This window comes from Zootoca vivipara, chromosome 5, assembly GCF_965207765.1.
Source record: "Zootoca vivipara chromosome 5, rZooViv2.hap1.1, whole genome shotgun sequence".
NCBI classification, from domain to species: domain Eukaryota; kingdom Metazoa; phylum Chordata; class Lepidosauria; order Squamata; family Lacertidae; genus Zootoca; species Zootoca vivipara.
Genome location: NC_142588.1, coordinates 1,859,139 through 1,883,228, shown reverse-complemented (window position 1 = coordinate 1,883,228; position 24,090 = coordinate 1,859,139). Strand labels below are relative to the sequence as shown.

The 24,090-nt window shown below is 44.0% G+C and overlaps 1 protein-coding gene across 1 annotated transcript; it reads right to left on the bottom strand.

Annotated features, from left to right (window-relative positions):
• Window positions 1–413: 413 nt before the first annotated feature.
• On the bottom strand, window positions 414–19,496 carry SIRAL2 (SIR2 antiphage like 2). Its single transcript, XM_035138385.3, has 9 exons — window positions 19,384–19,496; window positions 14,355–14,412; window positions 11,420–11,672; window positions 9,851–10,072; window positions 6,551–6,679; window positions 5,233–5,518; window positions 3,982–4,014; window positions 1,910–1,993; window positions 414–1,030 (listed from the first exon to the last, which is right to left on the bottom strand). Exons 2-9 carry the CDS (start codon window positions 14,399–14,401, stop codon window positions 984–986), a joined length of 1,101 nt encoding a protein of 366 aa, XP_034994276.1. The 5' UTR covers window positions 14,402–14,412; window positions 19,384–19,496; the 3' UTR covers window positions 414–983.
• Between the last annotated feature and the right edge of the window lie 4,594 nt (window positions 19,497–24,090).

Sequence of the window (24,090 nt, the reverse complement as noted above, 5' to 3'; positions counted from 1 at the left end):
AGAAGAGGGTGAAAGGTTGTTTTCTGCTGCTCCAGAGAAGCGGACACGGAGAAATGGATTCAAGCTACAAGGAAGAAGATTCCACCTAAACATTAGGAAGAACTTCCTGACAGTAAGATGTGTTCAACAGTGGAATTTGCTGCCAAGGAGTGTGGTGGAGTCTCCTTCTTTGGAGGTCTTTAAGCAGAGGCTTGACAGTCATATGTCAGGAATACTTTGGTGTTTCCTGCTTTACGGGGTTGGACTGGATGGCCCTTGTGGTCTCTTCCAACTATGATTCTATGAAAACAATGCTGTTCTAACAAAGCTCTTCTACTAGTCTCATAGCTTTTACCTTCTATTTATGTCCTTTATTTTATGACATTTTCCTAGGTTTAAAAAAATATATACAGAAAACAACAAATATTTGCTCCTGGGTTTCAAATCTCTTTATTAAAATGTACATAAATTAAAAGCCCACTGCACCCCACTGCAACCAAGTTTTTTTTTAAACTTACAAAATGTGCAAAACCTGTTTTCATTTCCAATGGGTAGGAGTAAGCAAAATAAAAATTACCATAACTGCTGTTCCACAGATGTTTGCACAAGAGTTCACTCTGATGGGTAGGTTCTGTAGCAGTTCTCATGCACTTTTCTCACAACTGCCCTTGTGAGAAGATGATTTCTAATACTCACCTTTGGATTCAGACGAATGGAAACAAAATTAGTCCAATTAAAAGAAGGTAAAACGCTGTTTCACAGATTTATGTCAGAAGCTATATATCCTTTTGCAGTATTCCTTCACTGAGGTAGTTGCAAATTGGTTAACGGAGACCCTTAAAATGTACATATCCTGAATAGGTGTACAAGTCTGTAATAGAAAATCCATTCCTAAACAATTCTTACTAAACAATGCATATAAATTTAAAGGATCTTCTTGGCCACTCTTGGAATCCTTATCCATGATATAATCAGATGAGACTCTCATTGTAGACCACTGTTGTTCAAGTTACATTCTTGTATTCAGAGAGGGCAACATCTTCAACACTACCTGTTTTTGAAAAAAAGTCTTTTCAAATTGAAAAAAATACTATTTTCTTTTATCTAGACAAATTATAGAAGCAATGGGTATGCACAGGTGCCAGGAAATTCTGCCTCTAGTTCTAAAAGCAGCTGTTTTAAAGCTTTGAAAACTTTGGCAGAAAGGAAACTGCCTTGTAGTATTGCAGGTAGATGCTTATGCTCTCGGCTAAGGAGCAGTTTAGTATCTCTCCATGGATGATAAAGGCACACACTATGCCGAGATACAAACTTAATTCATAATTTATCCCTTTACATGCAGAGAAATGTGTTTCCATCAAGATAGTCAGTTCCAACTGCCGTTGATGACGTGAGCAAAGATCTCTCTAAACACCTCCAGATTAGGAAATAACTGCAGAGTTTGGAGATGCACGAGTTCTCCCAATTGGTTCTAGATTGCTGGCACGCCACCCCACTGTTTATATGGCAAAAATAAGATTCCCCACTTCTACCACAGAAATAAACAAAGTAAGCAGGATAGTGTTTATGAAATCTCTGCACAAGGATTTTTTTCCTGTAACTCTTGGCATTTCAAGCCACACTTTTATTCTCAAAATGACCATTTGGGGGGTCTTATAGTAATAAACAAATATTTATTTAACCCAAATTAGGACTTAGTGATAACTAAGATGCAGTGCAACTTCCCCCATGGTGTGGCATGACACTAGGCACATTCTTGAAAATATCAGCTGCATCCCCCATGAGACTATTTTTACACATCCTGCATTCATTTAATTCTGTTTACTTTTACACTGCAGGCTCATAAATATGTGCTATGCACTGTTTGTAGGCTTGGAAACAATGTCCCCTTGAAAATAAAAATAAAAGTCAAATAACGGGTTAGAATTACCATTATCTGGAAGCCTTGGTCTCTTAAGTTGGTCATTACTGCTCTCCCCTAGCCGTCTCTTGGCACAATCCACGCAAGATGTTCCTGTAAGAACAAACAGGATTCCAAAATCGTACACATGTATTGAACATAAGGATTTTCATGAAAAGACTGGCTCCAACTAGGCACATATTGACCTCCATTAGAATTCACATCATAATCCTGTGCCGTATGCCAGATGTAGGTAACCATTGTGGATGGAGGCCCGCGTTCACCGTTGGATAACCCTTCGGGGGTCATACCAGCAGAGGTAGAATTTGCACCTGTATCAGGGTCCTGCCCATTCAGCTGTGTATCTACTTTAACTTTTTTTCCCTTTGCTGCTGCTGCCCAAACTGGTGGGGTTGGAGGCTTTTTCAGGTCCCTGAACCCACGGTTAACCAGTTATAAAAGGTATGCCAGGGTGGAGATTTCCCTGCTGAAATGAATGCATCCACAACCTGGGCCCCAGAGGCCTGATCTGGCCTCCTAAGTCCCCACTGATTTTACTGGCAAAATCAGTGGGGAGATAAAGTAGGCAGGAAGCAGGAGTGGGCAGAGAAGGTTAACGTCCAGATTGCCCCCCCCCAAAAAAAAAACTTGATCTGCACAGGTTAGCTTGATCATTGACAGGCATTCCCCAGAGGATTTTCCCGCTTGAATAGAAAAATGAGATGTTTGTTTCAAGTAGTTTGTTTGACCAGATAACTTGAGTTTTATACAGTTGTAACTGTTTGAAGTGGTACCTCAAAATCCAAACATTGAGTTTAAGGCAACTTAAGTCCATAGATCAACAGGTAAATGTGTTTAAATTGTGGCTGTGCACAAAAGAAACACACAAATCGCCCTTCAGTGGTATTACTATAGGGTTCTCCTAAAATAAGCCATACCAGAAAAATATGCCATAATAATTATTATTATTATTTATACCCCACCCATCTGGCTGGGTTTCCCCAGCCACTCTGGGCGGCTTCCAACAGAAACATTAAATTTGCACCATTAAACACTAATACTCCGAAAATAAGCCATACCCCGAAAATAAGCCACAGTGATAGGCAGTTTAACCTTGTTAAACTGTACCATACTTAATAAAAATAATAATAAGACATCCCCTGAAAATAAGCCACCGTGTTATTTTTTTGAGGAAAAATAAATATAAGACGGTGTCTTATTTTTGGAGAAACACGGCACATATAGGGTTCTCCTGACAGGCACAACTTTGAGGTAGCCTTCCAATGCTCCTGCCTTAAGCACTACGATGCTGAAACAAAATCCCTGAGGAACACCTATACATTTACAGTACTGCTTGCAAAATTAAGGGATTACTGCACGAAACAAATACGCCATAAACCAAAATAAATAAACCATAATAAAAGTTTACAAAACATAAACCCTACCTATTATACCAAGGCAAAGTAGATAATGTATTCAAGCACCCCCTGTCACTAAATCAGCTATATTTGTTCATAGGCTGAGCTCAGTCCTTGGCCATTTTCTTCCTTGCTTTCAAATGAAATGAAAGTGAGACCAAACAGGTACAAAATCATCCTCTCTTTTTTGGCCCCCAAGGACTTAGTTTTTCTAGCACAGCAATATTCCACACGTTAGTGTACCAAGTAGTAAGAATGGCTCAATTTCCCCCAAACTGCAGTGGTTGTTCTAGCTGCTATAATAAGGTGCTATATCAACTCTTTATTATGCAAATGTTTGTTAAATTTGTCAATTATAAACCAAACCACTAACTGAGAAGTTGGGAAAATGTGAATTTAAGATCTTATCAATTTCTCTGAATACTATTGCCAGAGAGAGTTCATTATTATTATTATTATTATTATTATTATTATTATTATTATTATTATTATTATTATTATTTTACTGTTCTTGTTGTTGTTGTTGTTGTTGTTGTTGTTGTAAAACAGAATATAATTACTCGATAATTCAAACTAGCACATAATTTTTCATGAGTGTAAAATCATACTATCCCAGGTCTTCCCAAGACCCACCCCAACTGAATATTACAAGGCCTACATTCAAATTTAAAAAATGTACTTAACCCAAAAGTGTTGTACTGTCCACCCGATCTGCATCTGGAGAAAGAATGAAAACTATGTCATGAACGAGATAGGATAGACTTAACTACATTCACTTTTCAGAGTTGCTAATAAACAAGGTTGCATGTTAGGCTAAATGCACACAGGCATCTTATCTAGGACATTATTAACATGTGACTCTGCACACACGCGCACAATATTTTATATTACAATATTTCTGTATTATATAAAGTGGTATGTTTCTCCATGGAGGTGAACCGCAAATAATTATTTATATTTAACTTGTGCTTTTACTAGTCCAAGAGTCTACATCCTCATTTCTGCAGTACTGTATCATGATAATATTTCCATGATGGAGTAGACTCTTGGGATAAGAGAAAACAGCTCTTCTTCCTAGAACTACTGGGCCAAAGATGGGATAGGGCAGCATGTGGGCAACCTTCTTGAAAATGGGATATTTGCCCTTTGGCAATACTTATTAACATGTATATTTTGCTGTATCCCAAGCCTTCCAAAATAAAAAGAGCAAAATATTGTAGTACATGTGAAAAGGATCTTGGGGTCTTAGTAGACCACAGGCTTAACATGAGTCAACAGTGTGATGCAGCAGCAAAAAAAGCTAATGCTATTCTAGGCTGCATCAACAGAAGTCTAGTGTCCAGATCAAGGGAAGTCATAGTCCCACTCTATTCTCCCTTGGTCAGACCACACCTGGAGTTGTGTGTCCAGTTCTGGGCCCCACAATTTAAGAAGGATATTGCAAAGTTGGAATGTGTGCAATGGAGAGCAACCAAGATGATCAAGGTTCTGGAAACCAAGCCTTATGAACAATGGTTGAGGGAATTGGGTATGTTTAGCCTGAATAAAAGAACTCATAGATCTATAATTCGATGATTTGGCTATCATTTCCATGATTGTCATAGGTCAGGCATCCCCAAACTGCGGCCCTCCAGATGTTTTGGCCTACAACTCCCATGATCCCTAGCTAACAGGACCAGTAGTCAGGGAAGATGGGAATTGTAGTCCAAAATATCTGGAGGGCCGAAGTTTGGAGATGCCTGTCATAGGTAGTACAGAAACAAGGGATGGTGGTTGTTACAGACCATTTTACAAATGAATGTGGCATCCGAAGGATGAAGTTTCACACACAAAGCAATACCCTTTATTCCAGAAATATAAGAAACTAAAAACAACTGGTATATGGAGAAGAGAAAAAAATGTTTTGACACAACATTTGACACACACATACAGCACCTGGACTTCTCTGTTTGCAGATCTGAGTGGAGAGATCTTGAACATACTCTGGGAAACTTTCAAAGCAATTTCCATAGGATACTACTTTTATTCCGTGTAGGAGCATATCTGCCTGGAGTTTAAAAAACTGGTCTTCATTTTCTTTAAGCACCAGCATATAATGTTCTAGATCCACTTTGTTTTTGACAGTGTACAGAAAGAGGGCCTGAAATATCTGATCACGCAGGGTTTCTCCGCAGCCCACAAACAAAAACGATTTTGTCCGGTACAGGTTCTGCAGAGCCTCCTGTGAAGAACAAGTCACATATAAGATAAATGTTTAATTGTAAGGCAGCCTAGGCTCGTAAACGGCCATTTTCCTGATTGCCTATAGTGGACCAAAATTGCTTCCAGGCAAGGGAGTTTTCAAACAGTTTTCCTTTAGGTTGTCACTATGCCACAAATGACTTATAATTGTACATTTGGGCTAGTAAAATTTTTGCAAGTTAGTATTTTGATGGCTTCATTACATATGTACTTACAACACAACATAACCATTTGCACTTTTGTGCCCAATGAATTTGGTAGTATAACGTTACTTTTCAAAATATACACATATATTAGAAATATTTTTGTTAAGATGTCTTAACAAAAGATATTTTTGTTAAGTTGCTGAGCCACTGTCTGCATCCACTTAATTAGCATTTCATTAGAATATTTTATAGTGGAAAGAACTGATTCAAACCCTTCCTCAGAAAAAGAGTAGCCTATAGCAAATCACTACTTTTCAGCGTGACCAAACTCACATGGCTCTTGTTAAAACTACATAGATAACAAATATGGTTGCTGAACGCAGGCCTGAGTTCGACCCTCTCACACTGTGCACATCTACACTTCATCAAGGAGTGATGCATACACTGGAAAAAGTATCAGAAAAAGGCCTGCAACTTACATTGGGGTAATGCTCTGGGGATCACGCCTAAAGCCAAAATCACATATAGTCAAAACCCATCGGGTTCAATGGCAGATGGAACTGCTAAAGTCATTTCCCCCCCAGACCCCGCCACCTTTTTAATTTGTTGCTGCATGTGTAAAGCTGAATGTGCACAAGTTAAATGTGGGCAAGTTGTGGGCTTGTTGCACAAAATTCCTCCTCACCCACAAAAGCCATATATGTTAAATGATACAACATGGGCAACAGGGATTAATATAAGGAGCTGGAGGCCACGGAAGGCAAGCTCCTGGCCCCAACAACAGAAATATGCTTTTGAAGCAGTTCCTGATTTATAGGCGACATAACTTGAAAGAGAAGAATTTCCTGGTTTCAAGGTGCACATACCATCACCTCAGGGTCTTGAGTAACATCCTTATATCCTGAGGGATCCAACACCATTCCGCAGGGATCAGCGTACAGACCGTGAATGTGAAGAACTCCATATTTGACGTGTCCTTTTGCCCACTGGAGAACCTGGAGAAAGTCAAACAGTTTATTAATTCTGTCAAGCATGAGGCAGAAAGGGGTCGTGTCTCAAAAGGGACATGTGATTTATTCATTTTGGTGACAGTACTATCACTTCCCTCATTTACTTTAAAAAACAACTACCAGTAAATCAATCAATATACTTTATTCGACCGATAGTCAGAAACAAAAAACATTTCTCAGTACAAAGATAAACATATAAAACTGAAGGCATCAGAGGGATACATAAAAATATAAAAATATAAAACTGAAGGCATCAGAGGGATACATAAATGGGGTATGACCGCACTACTAAACCTCCTACAGATAACCCACATCAAGACATTCGATTATACGTTTCCGACACTTGAGCGCCAGGAGGAGGAATTTAGCCATTGAGAAGGTTATTTTCCCAGTGGGCTTGTTTAGCAAATATGCTGCCTGCCGTTCTCTTGGTCGGGAACTAAACTAAGATAAATACGGGTCTATAAGATATTGCCTTAAATCATTATAAAAGGGATAACTCAGTAGAATGTGTTCTGTGGATTCTACCTCACCCAAGGCACAATGGCACATTCTCTGACCGTATGGGACTCCAAATCTTCCCCTCAAAACCGCAGATTCAAGGACATTCAGTCTAGCCTCAGTAAGTAGTCTGCGGTATTCCACGTAGTGGATATCCACCAGGTAACGGGCTGGTGCACATACACCTGCTCCCCTAAAAACATCCCAGATTTCACGTGGGCTATGTCCTCCTGTCTCTACCAGTAAATCTGAAAAAGGAACCCACCCAAACTGCAGGCTACAGCATTTGCACAAATTTCATTTGCTACCTGTTGAAGGCTTGCCATTGTTTACAGAATTGTCTAGGCTGCAACATGGCATTCGAGAGCTAAGTTACAAATTATTAAATGCAGAACAATATTCTGCAATAATGCAAATTCTACAATGGTATCATTTCAAACAAAATGGGGGAGGGGATAATCTGCAAATCAAAATATATGTGTTTATTTTCCTTTTCTATTTTTTAAATGGAAAAATACAGCAATGTTCTAGAAAACAATACGGTGAAAATGTATCTATCAATCCAGCTACCTTCTACAGAAAAATGTCAATACAAGTAATCCAGCTATAGCCATTCAAATGGGCAACAGAATGTTGTCAAACATGCCTCTTTCTTAACCAGCTGTTTCAGTTTACCTGGGGCTTTCAAAACACCCTGTGATTTCACAGCTGACCTTTATTTCTACTGCAAAACATGCTATTGGTTTAGTTGCTATGATGTTATAGCAAGCCTTGGGCACCTGACTGCTTTGGGGTAATATAACAACACTAGATCCCACATTCACAAGTCCATAGGCTCCTACTGGCTTACTTAAAGAGTACGGAAATGCACTAATATAATAAGCTTTCCTAATTTGCTGCTAAACGTTGAATCCTCTTTGAGCTTTGTTATTGCAAAGGGACATATTTCTTGTAACTGCTTGTGAAATAGGTTTTCTAAAAAACAAACCTGACAGTGGTTATGCTACACATAGCTGAAAAGGGAACACTCCAGTACAACTAGACTAAACATTTTTGTTTTTAGAGAAACACTGTATATCTAGGTAACATTTTAAAGAGGAAGAATTTTCTGCCCACTGTTAACAGAACGCAGTATTCAAAATAAAAGAACAATGACGAAGAACAACCTTGGGCTACTTCCTGCCCCCTGCAAATGCAAGTTCCACGGAAAGAAATTTCTCAGCCTGCTCTCATTCATTTCAATAAAAGTTGTGGGAATTGCTAAAGTGTTTGCAATTGCATTCTGTAAACAGAGTGGAGGGTGGGCAGCTGGTCTTAACTAGGGTTGGAGTGAAACAGTGATAGGATCAAATATCATGAAATTAGCTTAGTTCCAGGAAAAATCATTTTGCCAATTCAACACATTTACTTGCTCAGTCCCAGCTCCTGCCAACCTAGCAGTTCGAAAGCACGTCAAAGTGCAAGTAGATAAATAGGAACCGCTACAGCGGGAAGGTAAACGGCGTTTCCATGTGCTGCTATGGTTCGCCAGAAGCAGCTTTGTCATGCTGGCCACATGCCCTGGAAGCTATACGCCGGCTCCCTCGGCCAATAATGCAAGATGAGCGCGCAACCCCAGAGTCGGTCACGACTGGACCTAATGGTCAGGGGTCCCTTTACCTTTAAGTTACATGCTGAACTCAATAGGGCTTACTTCTGATTCAACATGCATATCTCTCCCAGCCCTGGCACACACAAATACAGCATGGGACACTTTTTGTACCTTTAGATGTCTGCAAGGCATTCAATGTTTTTATTTTTAAAATCCAGAGCACTTCGGCCTGCTCAGACCACCTTCTTCTTGCTCTCAGACTACCTTCCAGATCACCTCCCCTCACTATCAGACCACCTTCCCTTGCTTAGCCAATCTTCCCTTTGCTCTCAGATCACCTCTGCCCACTCTCAGACCAGCTTCCCTTTGCCCTCTGTGCTCTTGCTAGGCCTTCTCTCACCCTCCGACCCGGACGCCGCCAAAACACTCTCCCAGAATGAGTGCAATGGCTGATTGACACGCTTCTACTATGTATTTGATTTTTCCCAATTTTTCCAACATATTCATTTATATAAGATCGCATTTAAGATTGAGGTCATGAAAGTAAAGTGAGCTAAGTTGTAGGCTTACTGTATATTCAGCTGCTTTCAATAGCAAAAGAGGCAGACAGTTATTATGTCAACAGTAATTCCTAGTTCGCCAATATTCAAAATCTGATTACAGTGGTACCTCGGTTTAAGTACACAATTGGTTCCGGAAGTCTGTACTTAACCTGAAGCGAACTTTCCCATTGAAAGTAATGGAAAGTGGATTAATCCGTTCCAGACGGGTCCGCGGAGTACTTAAACTGAAAGTACTCAAACCGAAGCGTACTTAAACCGAGATATGACTGTACAGCAGGACTTTCAGGTGAAAAATTTTTGCAGCTGCTCTGATTCTGTCCCCCCAAATAAAGCCATTTTACCTCTGAAAATACATCTCAAACCGAAACAGCTGACTTTGAGGTGGATGAACCACCCTGAAATAATTGGATGAAGGGCGGTATATGAATTTAATAAATAACCACCACCGAACACCTGATTAATTGCCCTTGTTAATTTGGTACAGCGGTAGTCTTAGCATACCTTGTCCTTATCTTTTAAGTCAAGAGATTCCATTGGTTTACCCTGTTGCTGACCAAAGATTTCAAGTAAGTTGTCATAGTTTGTGGTCAGCACCATAGTGCCTCTCTCCATTAGCCGAAGAATTGACTGCAGAACAACAGGATTCTGAATGTGTTGCTCCAAGTTATCAAAAACCTCCATTAGGCAGTCCTGAAAGAAGTTGGGCTTGGCATCTCCGGTGCGCTGGGGGAGGAAAGAGAAGCACAGAAGGAAGACATCTGTGTAGAGGCCTTTGAGAGTAAGACAAAAACTGTGAAGCCATCAAAATTCACGGGGGATGAAGCTATCAACACCTAGTGGCCCTGATGGCTCTATTTTACCTTCACCGTCAGAGGCGCATAGCCTCTGAGTTTCAGCTGCAGGAAATCACAAGTGGGGAGAGTGCTGTGTTCAGGTTCTGCCGGCGAGCTTGTCATGGACATCTGGTTGGTTGCTGTGAGAAGAGGGTGCTGGATGAGTCTCATACAGCAGGCTCTTCTTATTTTCTAACAGGGCTCATGGCATTACCACAAAGTCTGCACAATCTGCAGACTACAAGGCCATGTCTTCTGGTCCGCCAAGGTCTCAATAACTCTGCTGAAGTTGAGGTTTGTGAGTGCACAACTTGCCGTAGGTGAGGATGAGGGGATATCAGAAAGCTGTGCATTATGCTACTCTACAAAAAGTGTTTCGTTTTTTCCCTGGGGACAGTAAATAGTAACCACATGCCAGGATAACTTTTGCATCCTGGTGGAACTGTAACCACTCTCATCCACAGACAAAACAAGAAGGAAATAGAGCGCTACGGCTCACCACATTAATATACCTAAGGTAAGTCCTGGCATAACCTTGTCCTCCTGAACCATTTCAAATAGCCCCCCTGCCTCGCTCCAAAAAGGGACAACATGCCTTCCCCCAATTTGCCCTGTGCGAACAGGACGGTGTTAGCCTAAAAATGCAAACATGGAGAAACTGCCAAATACCTGGAAGCAGGGCGTGGAAAAGACCCACTTAAGCCCAAATAGTGACTTAAAGAGGCTAGTGCCTGGGAAATCCAAATCTAAGATTTCTTGGTTGCCTTGAACCTGAGCAGGAACCAAACCCCTAATCACAAAAACTGGTTCAAATGCAATAGTTCAACAAACAGGTCAGGACAGGAGGGGCCTTAGAAGGGTCTCTCTCTTTCTCCGTCTTCCTCTCCCCCCCCCCCCAATGCCAACAGAAAGGCAGGCAAAGTATACAAGGTCAGCTACCTTATATCCAGTGCTATTTTTCTAGAAAAAGAGGTGTGGGAACTAACCCTCGTTCTCTTATAATGGCAATGGCGCTCACCTGAGAGTTGCTGGAACTAAGTTCTGGTGTTTCCTCAAACTTGGGTCTCCAACTGTTGGACTACAACTCCCATCACCCCTAGCTCGCAGGACCAGTGGTCAGGGATGATGGGAGTTGTACTTCAACAACAACTGGTGGCCCAAGTTTGAGGAAAGACTATTGTATGGTAATTACGTGTGTCAAGTATTGTTTGATCCAAAGCTATAGATATGTGCTTACCGGCGACATCTTTCTGATGAGGTCATGTGCAACCACAAGCAAGTCTCGCTCTTTGACCACTTTTTTGCGGAATTCAGCCACATCCCCCGGGTGTAGCACCTCCAGCTGATCCGCGGCTTCAATGACGGCTTCAATGCAGCTTCGCCAGGAGCACAAGGCTGGAATTCCTGGCGCTACAGCAGCACTCACGCCCGTTCCAATCACTAACAGGAGGTCTTGGGGCTGCTTCCGCACAAGGCTTTTTAAAAATTTCCTGGAGAGTAGAAGTCAAGCAGAAATTCTATTTATGGCCGCAGATGACATAGCTACATTTTGTTAATCAACTGCATAACACATTAATTAATCCAACTTTTCTTTTGGAACTCAGCAGAAGTTCTCAATATGGTGTCCATGGTTCCCTCTGCCCCCTATTTAATCCTCACAACAACCTTGTGAGGTAGGTTAGGCTAAGAGATAGTGACTTGAAGAAAGACTTTAAGAAAGCCGACTAGACTTTAAGAAAGCCGACTTCAGAAAACTTAGAGAAACGCTGGGTGAGATGCCATGGAGAGTAATACTAAAAAGGAAATAAAATATTTAAAAAATCCTTCAGCAGCACCTTAAAGACCAACTAAGTTTTTATTTTGGTATGAGCTTTCGTGTGCATGCACACTTCATCAGATACACTGAAACAGAAGCCACCAGACCCTTATGTATATTCAGAGGGTGGGGGGTGGGGGTGATGGGCTAAACCTGTTGATGACTGTTAACGACTGTTAATGACTGCAATTGGTCTTGCGGGGGGGGGGGGGAGCAAGGGCTGAGGTGCTAAGGAAAGCTTGATCATGTATAATGAGATAAGAATCCTATGTCTTTATTCATTCCAGGTGGCCCCATGGTTTTAAGCTTGCTAATGAGTTGCAATTCAGCAACTTCTCCTTCCAGTCTGTTTCTGAAATTTTTCTGTAATAAAACAGCTGCTTTGAGATCTTGTATAGAATGTCCTGGGAGATTGAAGTGTTCTCCTACTGGTTTCTCTGTCTTGTGGTTCCTGATGTCAGATTTGTGTCCATTTATCCTTTAGCGTAGGGTTTGGCCTGTTTGTCCAATATAGAGAGCTGAAGGGCACTGTTGGCATTTGATGGCATACACAATGTTAGAAGATGAGCAATTAAATAGTCCTGAGATGGTATGTTGGATGTTGTTGGGGCCAGTAATGGTGTTGTCCGGGTGTATGTGGCAGCAAAGTTGGCATCTGGGTTTATTGCAGGCTCTGGTACCAGTGTCCATGTTAAGTCTGGTGGTTGTATTATTGTGGGTGAGGAGTTGTTTAAAACCTTTCATTGCCTACAGACAGCCATCCAAACCGCCGACCTTTTGATCAGCAAGCCCTAGGCTCTGTGGTTTAACCCACAGCGCCACACGCGTCCCTGTAACTTCCCTTACTTTCCCCTAAACTTTAGTTCCTATTTCCACAATGAAGGGACCTTTAATTTCTGGTTTTCTGGTGGGTCTGTTATATAAAATGGCAGCAAATCAGTAATTGTAGCTGAACCAGAACAGGACCTGACATCAGAAAGCTGGTTTTCTCCTGCTCTGGAGGGTAGGACTGAAACCAATGGCTTCACGTTACAAGAAAGGAGATTCCAACTAAACACATGGAAAAAGTTTCTGGTAGTAAGAGCTGTTCAACAGTGGAGCAGTCTCCCTCGGGAGGTTGTGGACTCTCCTTCCTTGAAGGCTTTTAAGCAGAGCTCGGGTGGCCATATGTCCTGGATGCTTTAGCAGAGATTCCTGCATTGCAGGGGGTTGGACTGGATGACCCTTAGGGTCCCTTCCAACTCTATGATTCTATGATCACAGATGCCAGGTATCAACTGGGTTCCTTTAAAATCAGGAACCTTTTAATTAACTGTGGAAGGGAACTTAGCTGAACAGGACTGAAAGGGTGGAAGCAGCTTTAGTGTGGAAGAAGTCACAGTTCCTCATCCTATCCAATCAGTACTGTACAATCTCCCAGAGTCTGCACTGCCTCAAGCTCACAGGAGAAAAGGCACAATATATAATAAATAATAAAGGCACAAACTATAATAAATAAGAAAATAAGAATAAGATATTGGTAGTACAGTTGTACCTCGGGTTGCGAACACCTCGGGTTGCGAACAACCCGGGTTACGAACTGCGCAAACCCAGAAGTGTTTTTGCCGCATGCGCAAAACGGCGGTTCGGGCCTTTTTCGGGTTACGAACTTTTCGGGTTACGAACTGCGACCCGGAACGGATCGCGTTCGTAACCCGAGGTACCACTGTAGTATGTATGCTTTCATATTTCTAGGAAAATACTTTTTATGGGGAGGATTTAGATTTGGTTCACATTTAAAGCCCCATTTATCAAATTCACATTCTCTGAAACAGTACGACAATCAAACAGAGCCAACCGTCAAAGCACACGCGCGCGCACACACACACACCATGATTCGTGATATATTGCCAGGTCAAAATTATGAAACCGCTATCACGATCTGGACTTCAAACTGGTTTTGGATGATATATCGATATATTTTCCAGCCCTAAAAATAACATGCATAAATGCATCACATTCGGGGGAAATGCTTGTAAAATGTATACATTAGTCAAAACTGCACACAAAAATGTGTTTATTAGAAGAAATGCGCACACAAAAATCTGACCAATTTTCATGAGCATTTAAAAAAAATGCAAACTGCTACAGAAATATGGACAACAGAATTTAAGATTGGTAAAATGAGAAACTGAGGGAACCAACTCTGAGAGATGTTTCCATCCCTACTTTTGGCATTTATAAAATGTAAAAGAGTGCTCCACACAGAATTGTTGTGGATATAAAATGGAGAGGCTGCTATAAACATTAAAAGTATCAGCAATAATCCTCATGTACCTAAAAGTTTTTTTAAAAGTGTTTAAAGAGTTGTTTTCACCTTGATTTTTGTTCACTTCCATTTGTAGCTCTTTCGGCTGAATCCATTTCTCCAGCTCCTGTGAAATTATAATACAAGGATTCAATAGACTAATTACAGCTGACACATTAATCAACTTTATCAATATACTAACACATTTTGGACCAATAATTTAAAAAGTTGGCTCCAATTAATCGGGTCAACTTCTCGCCCCCTATACTTGCACCCTCTGTTAGGTCACAGCTCTCTCTCCAATAGGTATCACAGCAGACTCGCCAGAAATGATGGGATGGACATGAAAGGAACCCTGGAATATTTTACAGAAACCACAGCAACAAGAAAACTAGGTTCCACTTGCAACCCTTTATTGTTTGTTGTTGTCGTTTAGTCGTGTCCGACTCTTCGTGACCCCATGGACCAGAGCACGCCAGGCACTCCTGTCTTGCACTGCCTCCCGCAGTTTGGTCAAACTCATGTTCGTAGCTTCGAGAACACTGTCCAACCATCTCGTCCTCTGTCGTCCCCTTCTCCTTGTGCCCTCAATCTTTCCCAACATCAGGGTCTTTTCCACTGGAGTCTTCTCTTCTCATGAGGTGGCCAAAGTATTGGAGCCTCAGCTTCAGGATCTGTCCAGCCCTAACTGGCCTACTCTTGAGGAGCCATGGCAACCTAGTTAGTCTTCCAGAGAATCCCTTTCTGCTGCCGTGGCTTTTGGAACATGGGGGCGCCCCCTTGGTTCACGGGGTTCTTCCGAGACTTAGCGGGGGTCTGTCAGTGCACCAGGCACACTGAATGTGCACCCCAGGAGCATTTCCAACCCTTTCCGGCAGGCTGCACATTGCAAGGAATAGGTCAGCAAACGGGGAGGGAGAAACTAGCCATGTTCACTTTCAGAGACATTTGCCTGCCCCTGCTGAACTTCTCAGATCCCTGGGTCAGCCTACCCATGAGGCAAGGTGAGGCGACCGACTGCCTTCAGTGGCAGGATCCCTCAGGGCAGCAGATCCGGCCTCCAAGGGCTGCCTCACCTGCTGTTGCTGCAGTGGCGGCAATGGTTGTGGCCCGCTCCTTGGAGGCCGGGTCTGCAGTCTCCGCAGAGTGCCCCCACCACCACCACCAATGCTGCCCCTACAGTGGTCTCCCTGTGAATAGGAAGTGCCGCTGGTCTCCTCAACCCCCAGGAAGAAATGGCAGGGGCTGCCCCCTGGAGTCTTTACAGTCCCCTCGTCCCCAATGTTGGTCTTTACACCTCACTTGCTCCTGGTGTAGATTGTCACTCTCCCTTCAGGGGGGCACCATTTTGGGAGTTTGCCTCAGGGGCCAAAATGTCCTGGGCTGGCCCTGACCCCACGGCCCCACAAAATGCCCTTTGAAAGCCACTGTTTCTCTCAGAGAGAGCCTGGTCCGGACCCACCAGTGATCCTCAGGGCCACATCCTGCTCCCGTGCCTCTCCTCCCCAACCGTGCCATGGCCTTTTGGTTGGAGTAAAAGTGGCCAGGAGATAATAGTACAGGGGGGGGGGGCGAGGAAGGACAGGCGGACTTCTTCCTTTGAGGGGAAAGGGCCAGATGAGCTATTGAATGGAACTATCAAGTGAAATAATTATACCAGAAAGATATGGAGGTCTCGTACACCCCAGGTAGTGTGGTTGCTGACCTTGAGCCAGACATCTTGGAGAGTGAAGTCAAATGGGCCTTAGAAAGCACTGCTAATAACAAGGCCAGTGGAAGTGATGATATTCCAGCTGAACTATTTAAAATTTTAAAAGATGATGCTGTTAAGGTGCTACACCCAATATGCCAGCAAGTTTGGAAAACTCAGCAATGGCCAGAGGATTGGAGAAGATCAGTCTACATCCCAATTCCAAAGAAGGGCAGTGCCAAAGAATGCTCCAACTACCGCACAATTGCGCTCATTTCACACGCTAGCAAGGTTATGCTTAAAATTCTACAAGGCAGGCTTAGGCAGTATGTGGACCGAGAACTCCCAGAAGTGCAAGCTGGATTTCGAAAGGGCAGAGGAACCAGAGACCAAATAGCAAACATGCGCTGGATTATGGAGAAAGGTAGAGAGTTCCAGAAAAACGTCTACTTCTGCTTCATTGACTATGCAAAAGCCTTTGACTGCGTCGACCACAGCAAACTATGGCAAGTTCTTAAAGAAATGGGAGTGCCTGATCACCTCATCTGTCTCCTGAGAAATCTCTATGTGGGACAAGAAGCTACAGTTAGAACTGGATATGGAACAACTGATTGGTTCAAAATTGGGAAAGGAGTACGACAAGGTTGTATATTGTCTCCCTGCTTATTTAACTTATATGCAGAATTCATCATGCGAAAGGCTGGACTAGATGAATCCCAAGCCGGAATTAAGATTGCCGGAAGAAATATCAACAACCTCAGATATGCAGATGACACAACCTTGATGGCAGAAAGCGAGGAGGAATTAAAGAACCTTTTAATGAGGGTGAAAGAGGAGAGCGCAAAATATGGTCTGAAGCTCAACCTCAAAAAAACCAAGATCATGGCCACTGGTCCCATCACCTCCTGGCAAATAGAAGGGGAAGAAATGGAGGCAGTGAGAGATTTTACTTTCTTGGGCTCCTTGATCACTGCAGATGGTGACAGCAGTCACGAAATTAAAAGACGCCTGCTTCTTGGGAGAAAAGCAATGACAAACCTAGACAGCATCTTAAAAAGCAGAGACATCACCTTGCCGACAAAGGTCCGTATAGTTAAAGCTATGGTTTTCCCAGTAGTGATGTATGGAAGTGAGAGCTGGACCATAAAGAAGGCTGATCGCCGAAGAATTGATGCTTTTGAATTATGGTGCTGGAGGAGACTCTTGAGAGTCCCATGGACTGCTAGAAGATCAAACCTATCCATTCTTAAGGAAATCAGCCCTGAGTGCTCCCTGGAAGGACAGATCGTGAAGCTGAGGCTCCAATACTTTGGCCACCTCATGAGAAGAGAAGAATCCTTGGAAAAGACCCTGATGTTGGGAAAGATTGAGGGCACTAGGAGAAGGGGACGACAGAGGACGAGATGGTTGTACAGTGTTCTCGAAGCTATGAACATGAGTCTGACCAAACTGCGGGAGGCAGTGCAAGACAGGAGTGCCTGGCATGCTATGGTCCATGGGGTCACGAAGAGTCGGACACGACTAAACGACTAAACAACAACAACAAAATCAAGTGAAATAAAAGGTTAATGTTTAATCAAGAAAATGGAGTAAGAGAGGGAAGATCATTTAAAGAGAATTAAGTGAAGATAAAAGTACCAAGGAAGGATTAAAGAAGCTGGTGGGATGGGGTGGAGATTAGGTGAGTGGGGTAAAGAGAAGTAACAGTGGGTGAGTAAAAAACTTCGGGTGCAAACCAGTGTTTCATTCTATCCAAAACAACCCCAAAGAAAATCTCTACATTAAACTTTCATTTCCATTAAATTAGTTAACAGGTTTCTAACAATACTAGAAGCCAGACTGAACAGTGTATTCACACACACAAAAACCCTGCAGACATTCCTTCATCCTGTTACCTATCTGGCACAGAAACTGCTGTTTCACTCGGAGAGTAAAAATAGCAGACATTAGAGGTGCTATTTTGACCAATGACCGCCTGTTATTTGACCTCAAGCAAGGCTCTCTGGTGTCTCACCCCTAAGCTCTGATGTCACACCTACCAGGATAAAGATGTCAAGGCAAAGGGGGGGGGGAATCAGAAATTGAACCTTAAGGAAGCAGAAACAAATAAGCAGCAGCACTTCAAGAATCCAGCAAAGCAGCTGGAATGGAATGTGTGTCCTCAAGGGATAAAGACACAACAAGGTGCAAACGAGAAATAGAGACAGTTGACACACTGCGCTCACTAGAGAAGCTAAGGCAAATAAGGCCACCCAAAGAGAAGAACAGGCTGATGGTGTTTCAGGTGACATTTTCTTATTGGAGAAGATCTAAGGGGAAAGTGCCACTCAATGGGTGCAGTGAAAGTGAATTAAAGGATTCTGTCTCTTTAGCACAACAAATCCACTTTTTTGTAAAGAAAAGAAAAAAAGAATCTGGACTTTTTGCAGTTTGGAAAGTGGCAGGGAAATGCATTGACAAGTGTGGGATGAGCAAATGACTAACAGCTCAGCAATGGCCAGATATAATCTAACATCCACGTAAGCTTTGTGTAAGCAAATCAGAATGAATGCTCAATTGAGAGGTCATTCGGAGGGGCCAAATAACAGTGAGAGTTTGAGGCTGAAAAGCAGGGTTCAAATTGAAGAAGAGAGAATTACAGCAGGAATAATAGAGTGGAGCCGGGACAAAAAGGGAGCACCCCCCACAATAAGCAAAAAACAACAGACAGAAGGTTCTTTTCCTTATATATTTCAAGTACACGTCAAAACCTTCTTCCCATCTCACTCAAGAGTTATATAAACACAGTCCTTTCCTGTTCCTTATGGCTGAGCGATATGCTTTGAAGAGCATCGTAGCAAGCAGAAACCCAACAGGTTCTGTTGCCGGAGGAAAGGCTTCACCTGTTGAATGCCTGCCTGCCTAACCACTCTTGTCGGGTGGGTGGAGCGAGGAAGAACAGTCAGGTTACAAATGTTACCGAGACAGAATGACTTTGATTGTTCCCTGTGCTGATAGATAAGAGGAGCCTTGGCTGCAGAGGGTGCCTTTTGGGGGTGGGGAGGCGTCTTCCAAACGAGCGATGCTCCCCAAAGCAACGAGGAGGAGCAGGGCTCCCCAAGGCGCGGAGCGTCAAGGCGCAGAACCGCCTCCCGAAAGCGGGTGGGTAGAAGAAATCCGCCCCCGCGCCGGGCTGCTCGCCAAGGAAGAGGACGAGGCTCCTTCCAAGGCAAGGCGTGCACATTATGGGATGGAGAAATCCTCGCCATTTCCTCTTTTCCGCGCGCGCGCGCCCGCCCGGGTCGCACGGGGAGGGCACCCCAAGGCCACCAGCGCTCTGGTGGGCCCCGACCCACAACCCTCCCGCTCGTGCCAGGCGGAGGAAGGCCGACCCCCCCCCCCCCGCGCCGTGACTCGGGCGCCCCTGACCTGGCGCTGCCGCCGCCGCCGCCGCTGCTGCCGCTTCCTCGGTGACCGGTCTCCCGTCCGGCGCAACGCGACGCACAACCCCTTCTCCCGCCGCCACCGGCGCAGCCGAAGCCCAGAAGGAGCGAAAGAGGCGTCGGCTCCTCCTCCGGCGGCTCCGCCTCCTTCCTGCGAGCTCTTCCGATGGCTCCAGGCTGCAGAAACGGCGCTGCTTTGCGCCTGCGATCCTCAAACTTCGTTCTCCGGTCCACCCTTTCGGAAGGAAAACTTGCTCGCGCCGCACCGATTTTTTTTTTATTATTGGTAAGAACTGCAATTGGGTTTGTTTAGCCTGGAGAAGAGAACATGATAGCCATGTTCAAATATATGAAAGGATGTCATATGGAGGAGGGAGAAAGATTGTTTTCTGCTGCTCCAGAGAAGCGGACACGTAGCAATGGATTCAAACTTCAAGAAAGAAGATTCCACCTAAACATTAGGAAGAACTTCCTGACAGTAAGAGCTGTTCGGCAGTGGAATTTGCTACCAAGGAGTGTGGTGGAGTCTCCTTCTTTGGAGGTCTTTAAGCAGAGGCTTGACAGACATATGTCAAGAATGCTTTGATGGTGTTTCCTGCTTGGCAGGGGGTTGGACTGGATGGCCCTTGTGGTCTCTTCCAACTCTATGATTCTATGATTCTAGGAAACAGAAAGAAGCAACTCCTAGCAGTGCTTGATTTATAACATAGAACGCATACCTTTATAATATATACAGTATGATCATGGGGCATACAGAAAGCTATACAGTATACGGTAAGAACATGAGTCCTTCCCAAAGGAAGTCTCTCCTCCGAGAAATCCAGCGGCCTGAGACACCGAAACATGTGAGAGTCAGGGAGAGCCGGCACACCACCCTTTGAGAACGACTCTTCTCAAAGAAGTCCAAAAAGCATATCTGAGAATACACAACCTTGTAAACATGGGGCAGTTGTTTATGACTTGAGCGTGGGGCTCAAGTAACCCAGAACTAATAAGCCCCCCTGAGTTCAATGGGGCCAACACTCAGGTATAGCATGCATTAAAAGCTAGCCCAGTCTCCTCCTTGACATGCTAGTTTTCTCTATTTCCTTTTTCAAAAATGGATCATCGAAAAATGAGATCCCTTCTCCTTGGAAGCCTGCATTGGTAGAAATGAGAAAGAATACTACATGCTATTTCCATACCCTCCTCCTGTTCCGGCACCAGGATCTGTTCGTTAGCAGGACCACACCAGAGGTGGCACGACCCTGATGACTTGCACCAGAGTGAGCATCTTTTGGTCCAGCACTCTGGACTTGCAGCAGATGAAAAAACAGGACCTTCCGGGATCCAAACAGAAGCTGGGATTGGCTTCTGTGATCTGGTATGTGCCGCTTAAAATGGGACACTTGAGGGACAGGCACTAGCAATCATGAGCTCCAAATTCTTGTCATCCAAAGTAGTGTCAGGTAAAGACATTTCAAGGATTATAGAAAGCCAAGAAAGTAGAGAGAAGACTAGACTCATGATTCTGCTAAATTCTTTGCTTAATTGGGGGGGAGGGTTAATTGTGTGCACTTCTCTGTGTCCCTCTATATCTGTAAATTCAAGCAAACAGAACAACATGGCCCAAGAGCTTAAGGGGACTAAAACATGATCCAGAACCTATTCATTTTCCTGAATACATGACCACCTTTCTTTGTATTACAGGCCAACCGTCAAACCCAGTCGTATTTATTGTACTCCCCACCCTCCCACTTTGTACTGATATGCTGGTGCCTTTGGGTCAAAATACTGTACATAAATAAGCCACAGCGTAACATAACATCCTTGGGGAGCCCTATCCAGTAGCAAAGAGCCCATCATTCCCCCAGTTTCCATTGCTCAAGTATACGGCTTGGCTAAATGACAGGATCACGTTCTCATTTACAGTTTTAATATTGTGAGATCGACAGATAAGGAAGCATAACATATTTTGCTGTTCAGAACATAAAAAAAACTGAGAACTCAAAATACATTATAAAATGCATTATAGACAACAATAGTTAGGCTACCCCTGTCCAGATAGGGGCGTAGTTGGGCCACCAGCTGAAGCTGATGGAAGGCACTCTGGGCCACTGAGGCCACCTGAGCCTCTAGTGACAGCAAAGGATCCAGGAGGACCCCCAAGCTGTGAACCTGCTCCAATTGGAGAACAGCCTTTACCAAAGGTGTCATGGGCTTTGAAGAAACTCGATCTCAGGACGCAAGGGAGAAACATACTAAGAGGAAGTTACAGATAGGTAGCCGTGTTGGTCTGAGTCGAAGCAAAATAGAAAAAAATGAAGAAGGTATCTGAAGAAGTGTGCATGCACACGAAAGCTCATACCAAAATAAAAACTTAGTTGGTCTTTAAGGTGCTACTGAAGGAATTTTTATACTAAGAAGAAGGCACGCTTGGGAAATCCACACCGTGATCAACTCCCGCCGGGAAACCAATGTCCCCACTGTGGAAGGACGTGTGGATCCAGAATTGGCCTCCACTGTCACATACGGACTCACTGTTAAAACTGTGTTTATGGAAGACAATCTTACTCGGCTACGAGGGATCGCCAAAGAAAGAAGAAAGAACCCCATCAAGAGTGATCAAGGGAACCACCTACTAACAGTGCCTCAGTCTGGATTGAGCTTCAGTTCATTGGCTCTCATCCAGTCTATAAGTGAGGCAAGATATTGTTGTGGATTTGGGGGGGACCCCCCCCTAAACCTAGACATTAACAAATTGTAGGATTTTGATTATTTGGGATATGAAGGGAGAAAACAAACTGCAGAGGAATTCCTGGGCAAGCCTATGCAAAACAACCTGGCCAAGCTAGGGCCATTGAGAAACAACATTACAGTACAGGGCCATTGAAAAAACCTTCCTCCTTCCTTGCCCTGGAGATTTGGAAGGTTGCCAGGGTCACTGGGTGTGAGGTGGCAGGAGGAGAGGCTTAGAATCTCATAATTGTGGAGTTTGAAAGGGACCCTAAGGGTCATTTAGTCCAACCCCCTGCAATGCAGAAATCTCAGCTAAGCATCCATGACAGATGGCCATCCAACCTCTGCTTCAAAACCTCCAAGGAAGGAGAGTCCACAACCTCCCGAGGGAGACCGTTCCACTGTCAAACAGTGCAAACACTGTGTGCATGCGTATGGGCTTCCCCCCGACCCGGAAGTGCACCGGAAATGACCTCTTATGGGTCGGGAGAGGCCCATACGCATGCGCACAATTGGTTTTTGGCACTTTTCCCGATCTCGAAGTGCGCCACCGCGCTGTGCGTAGTAAGAGCGGGCGGCGGCAGCGGGCGGTGGGGGTCGTCGCGGGCCCAATTGGGAGGCCAATTGGGCCGCATCTGGCCCGTGGGCCGTAGTTTGGGGACACCAAGCCAAAGGTGTTTAAACTGCAGTGCAGCTGGGGGAGAGCAACCTCCATTCTCTGCCTTGTCAGATCTCCCAGCCCACCCACCCTCTTTTTTATGCATTGCTTGACTATGGCCTTGCTATAACTAATGCCGGTTGCCTGGTTTTAAGGGCCAGGTAGGAATTTTCCCACTTGGCAAATCGGCACCAGCCATTTGGTTTTCCCTGCCTTGTAGCAATCCTCACAACTTTGTAAGGTTAGGCATTGCCCTGGTTTGCCAGAAGCAGCTTAGTCATGCTGGCCACATGACCTGGAAGCTGTATGCTGGATCCCTTGGCCAGTAAAGCAAAATGAGCGCCGCAACCCCAGAGTCATCTGCGACTGGACCTAATGATCCCTTTATCCTTTACGCCTTGTCATAGGAGGGGCAATTGTTGCCTCTGGCCTGCCCCTCCACATTAAGGGTATCCCGTTAAAGGGATCCGGGGGTGCCACGACCCCATCGGTGACTCTGGGGGTGCTCTTAATTGATGTATATCATAGGACTCCCCCTATCTGTGGTTGACCCTTCAGAGTCTTCCTGTAGATGGGCAAGAGTCAGGATATAGTCTGGCTTCATCCAAATGCCTAAGCCAAACTGCTCACAGCTGTAACCAATAAAGTTGTAGTCTAATTTATCCCAATTAACCCAATATATTTGTGTCTGTGTGTTTATTTCGGAGGGAACTGTAGGGCCTAGGCCCTAGGGCAGGCATGCCCAACTTGCGGCCCTCCAGATGTTTTGGCCTACAACTCCCATGATCCCTAGCTAACAGGACAAGTGGTCAGGGATGGTGGGAATTGTAGTCCAAAACATCTGGAGGGCCGCAAGTTGGGCATGCCTGCCCTAGGGCCTTGCTACACAACCAAACAACAAAGAAAGGGAAAGAAGAAAACAAACAAAGAAAAGGTGAGTCGGTAGGAAGGGAAAGAAAGAAAAGAAAGTGGAGGGAAGAAAACACAGAACTGTTGGAAGGTACATACACTTTGCCATTGAAACAAATCAACAAATGTATTTCAAATTGAAGTCTTGTGTTTCAGGAGTCTCTCTTCACATATAATATATAATACATAAACACTTTTCCTCACACAGTGAGCCCTGCTAGGACTTTACTTGAGGGGTTCTACGCGAGGACCCACTTGAGTTGAGACAGCTGAAAATTACTGACAACCACCCCAGCCATAAAATAATGGCACACTTCAGCATAATTGGCCGGCAGTTAAAGACATCCTTTTCTGTCTCTTCAGAATTAAGTTCCCTTGAGTGCAATAGAACTTAATTTTTCTGGTTAA

Excerpts from the sequence above, each read along its gene's own strand:
- SIRAL2 (XM_035138385.3), bottom strand. The coding sequence starts at position 14,401 with ATGGATTCAGCCGAAAGAGCTACAAATGGAAGTGAACAAAAATCAAG. Across the intron at positions 6,680-9,850 it reads ACTTAAAAGATAAGGACAAG|GTTCTCCAGTGGGCAAAAGG; the intron begins GTATGCTAAGAC and ends GACTTTCTCCAG. Across the intron at positions 1,031-1,909 it reads ACCAAGGCTTCCAGATAATG|GTAGTGTTGAAGATGTTGCC; the intron begins GTAATTCTAACC and ends TTTCAAAAACAG.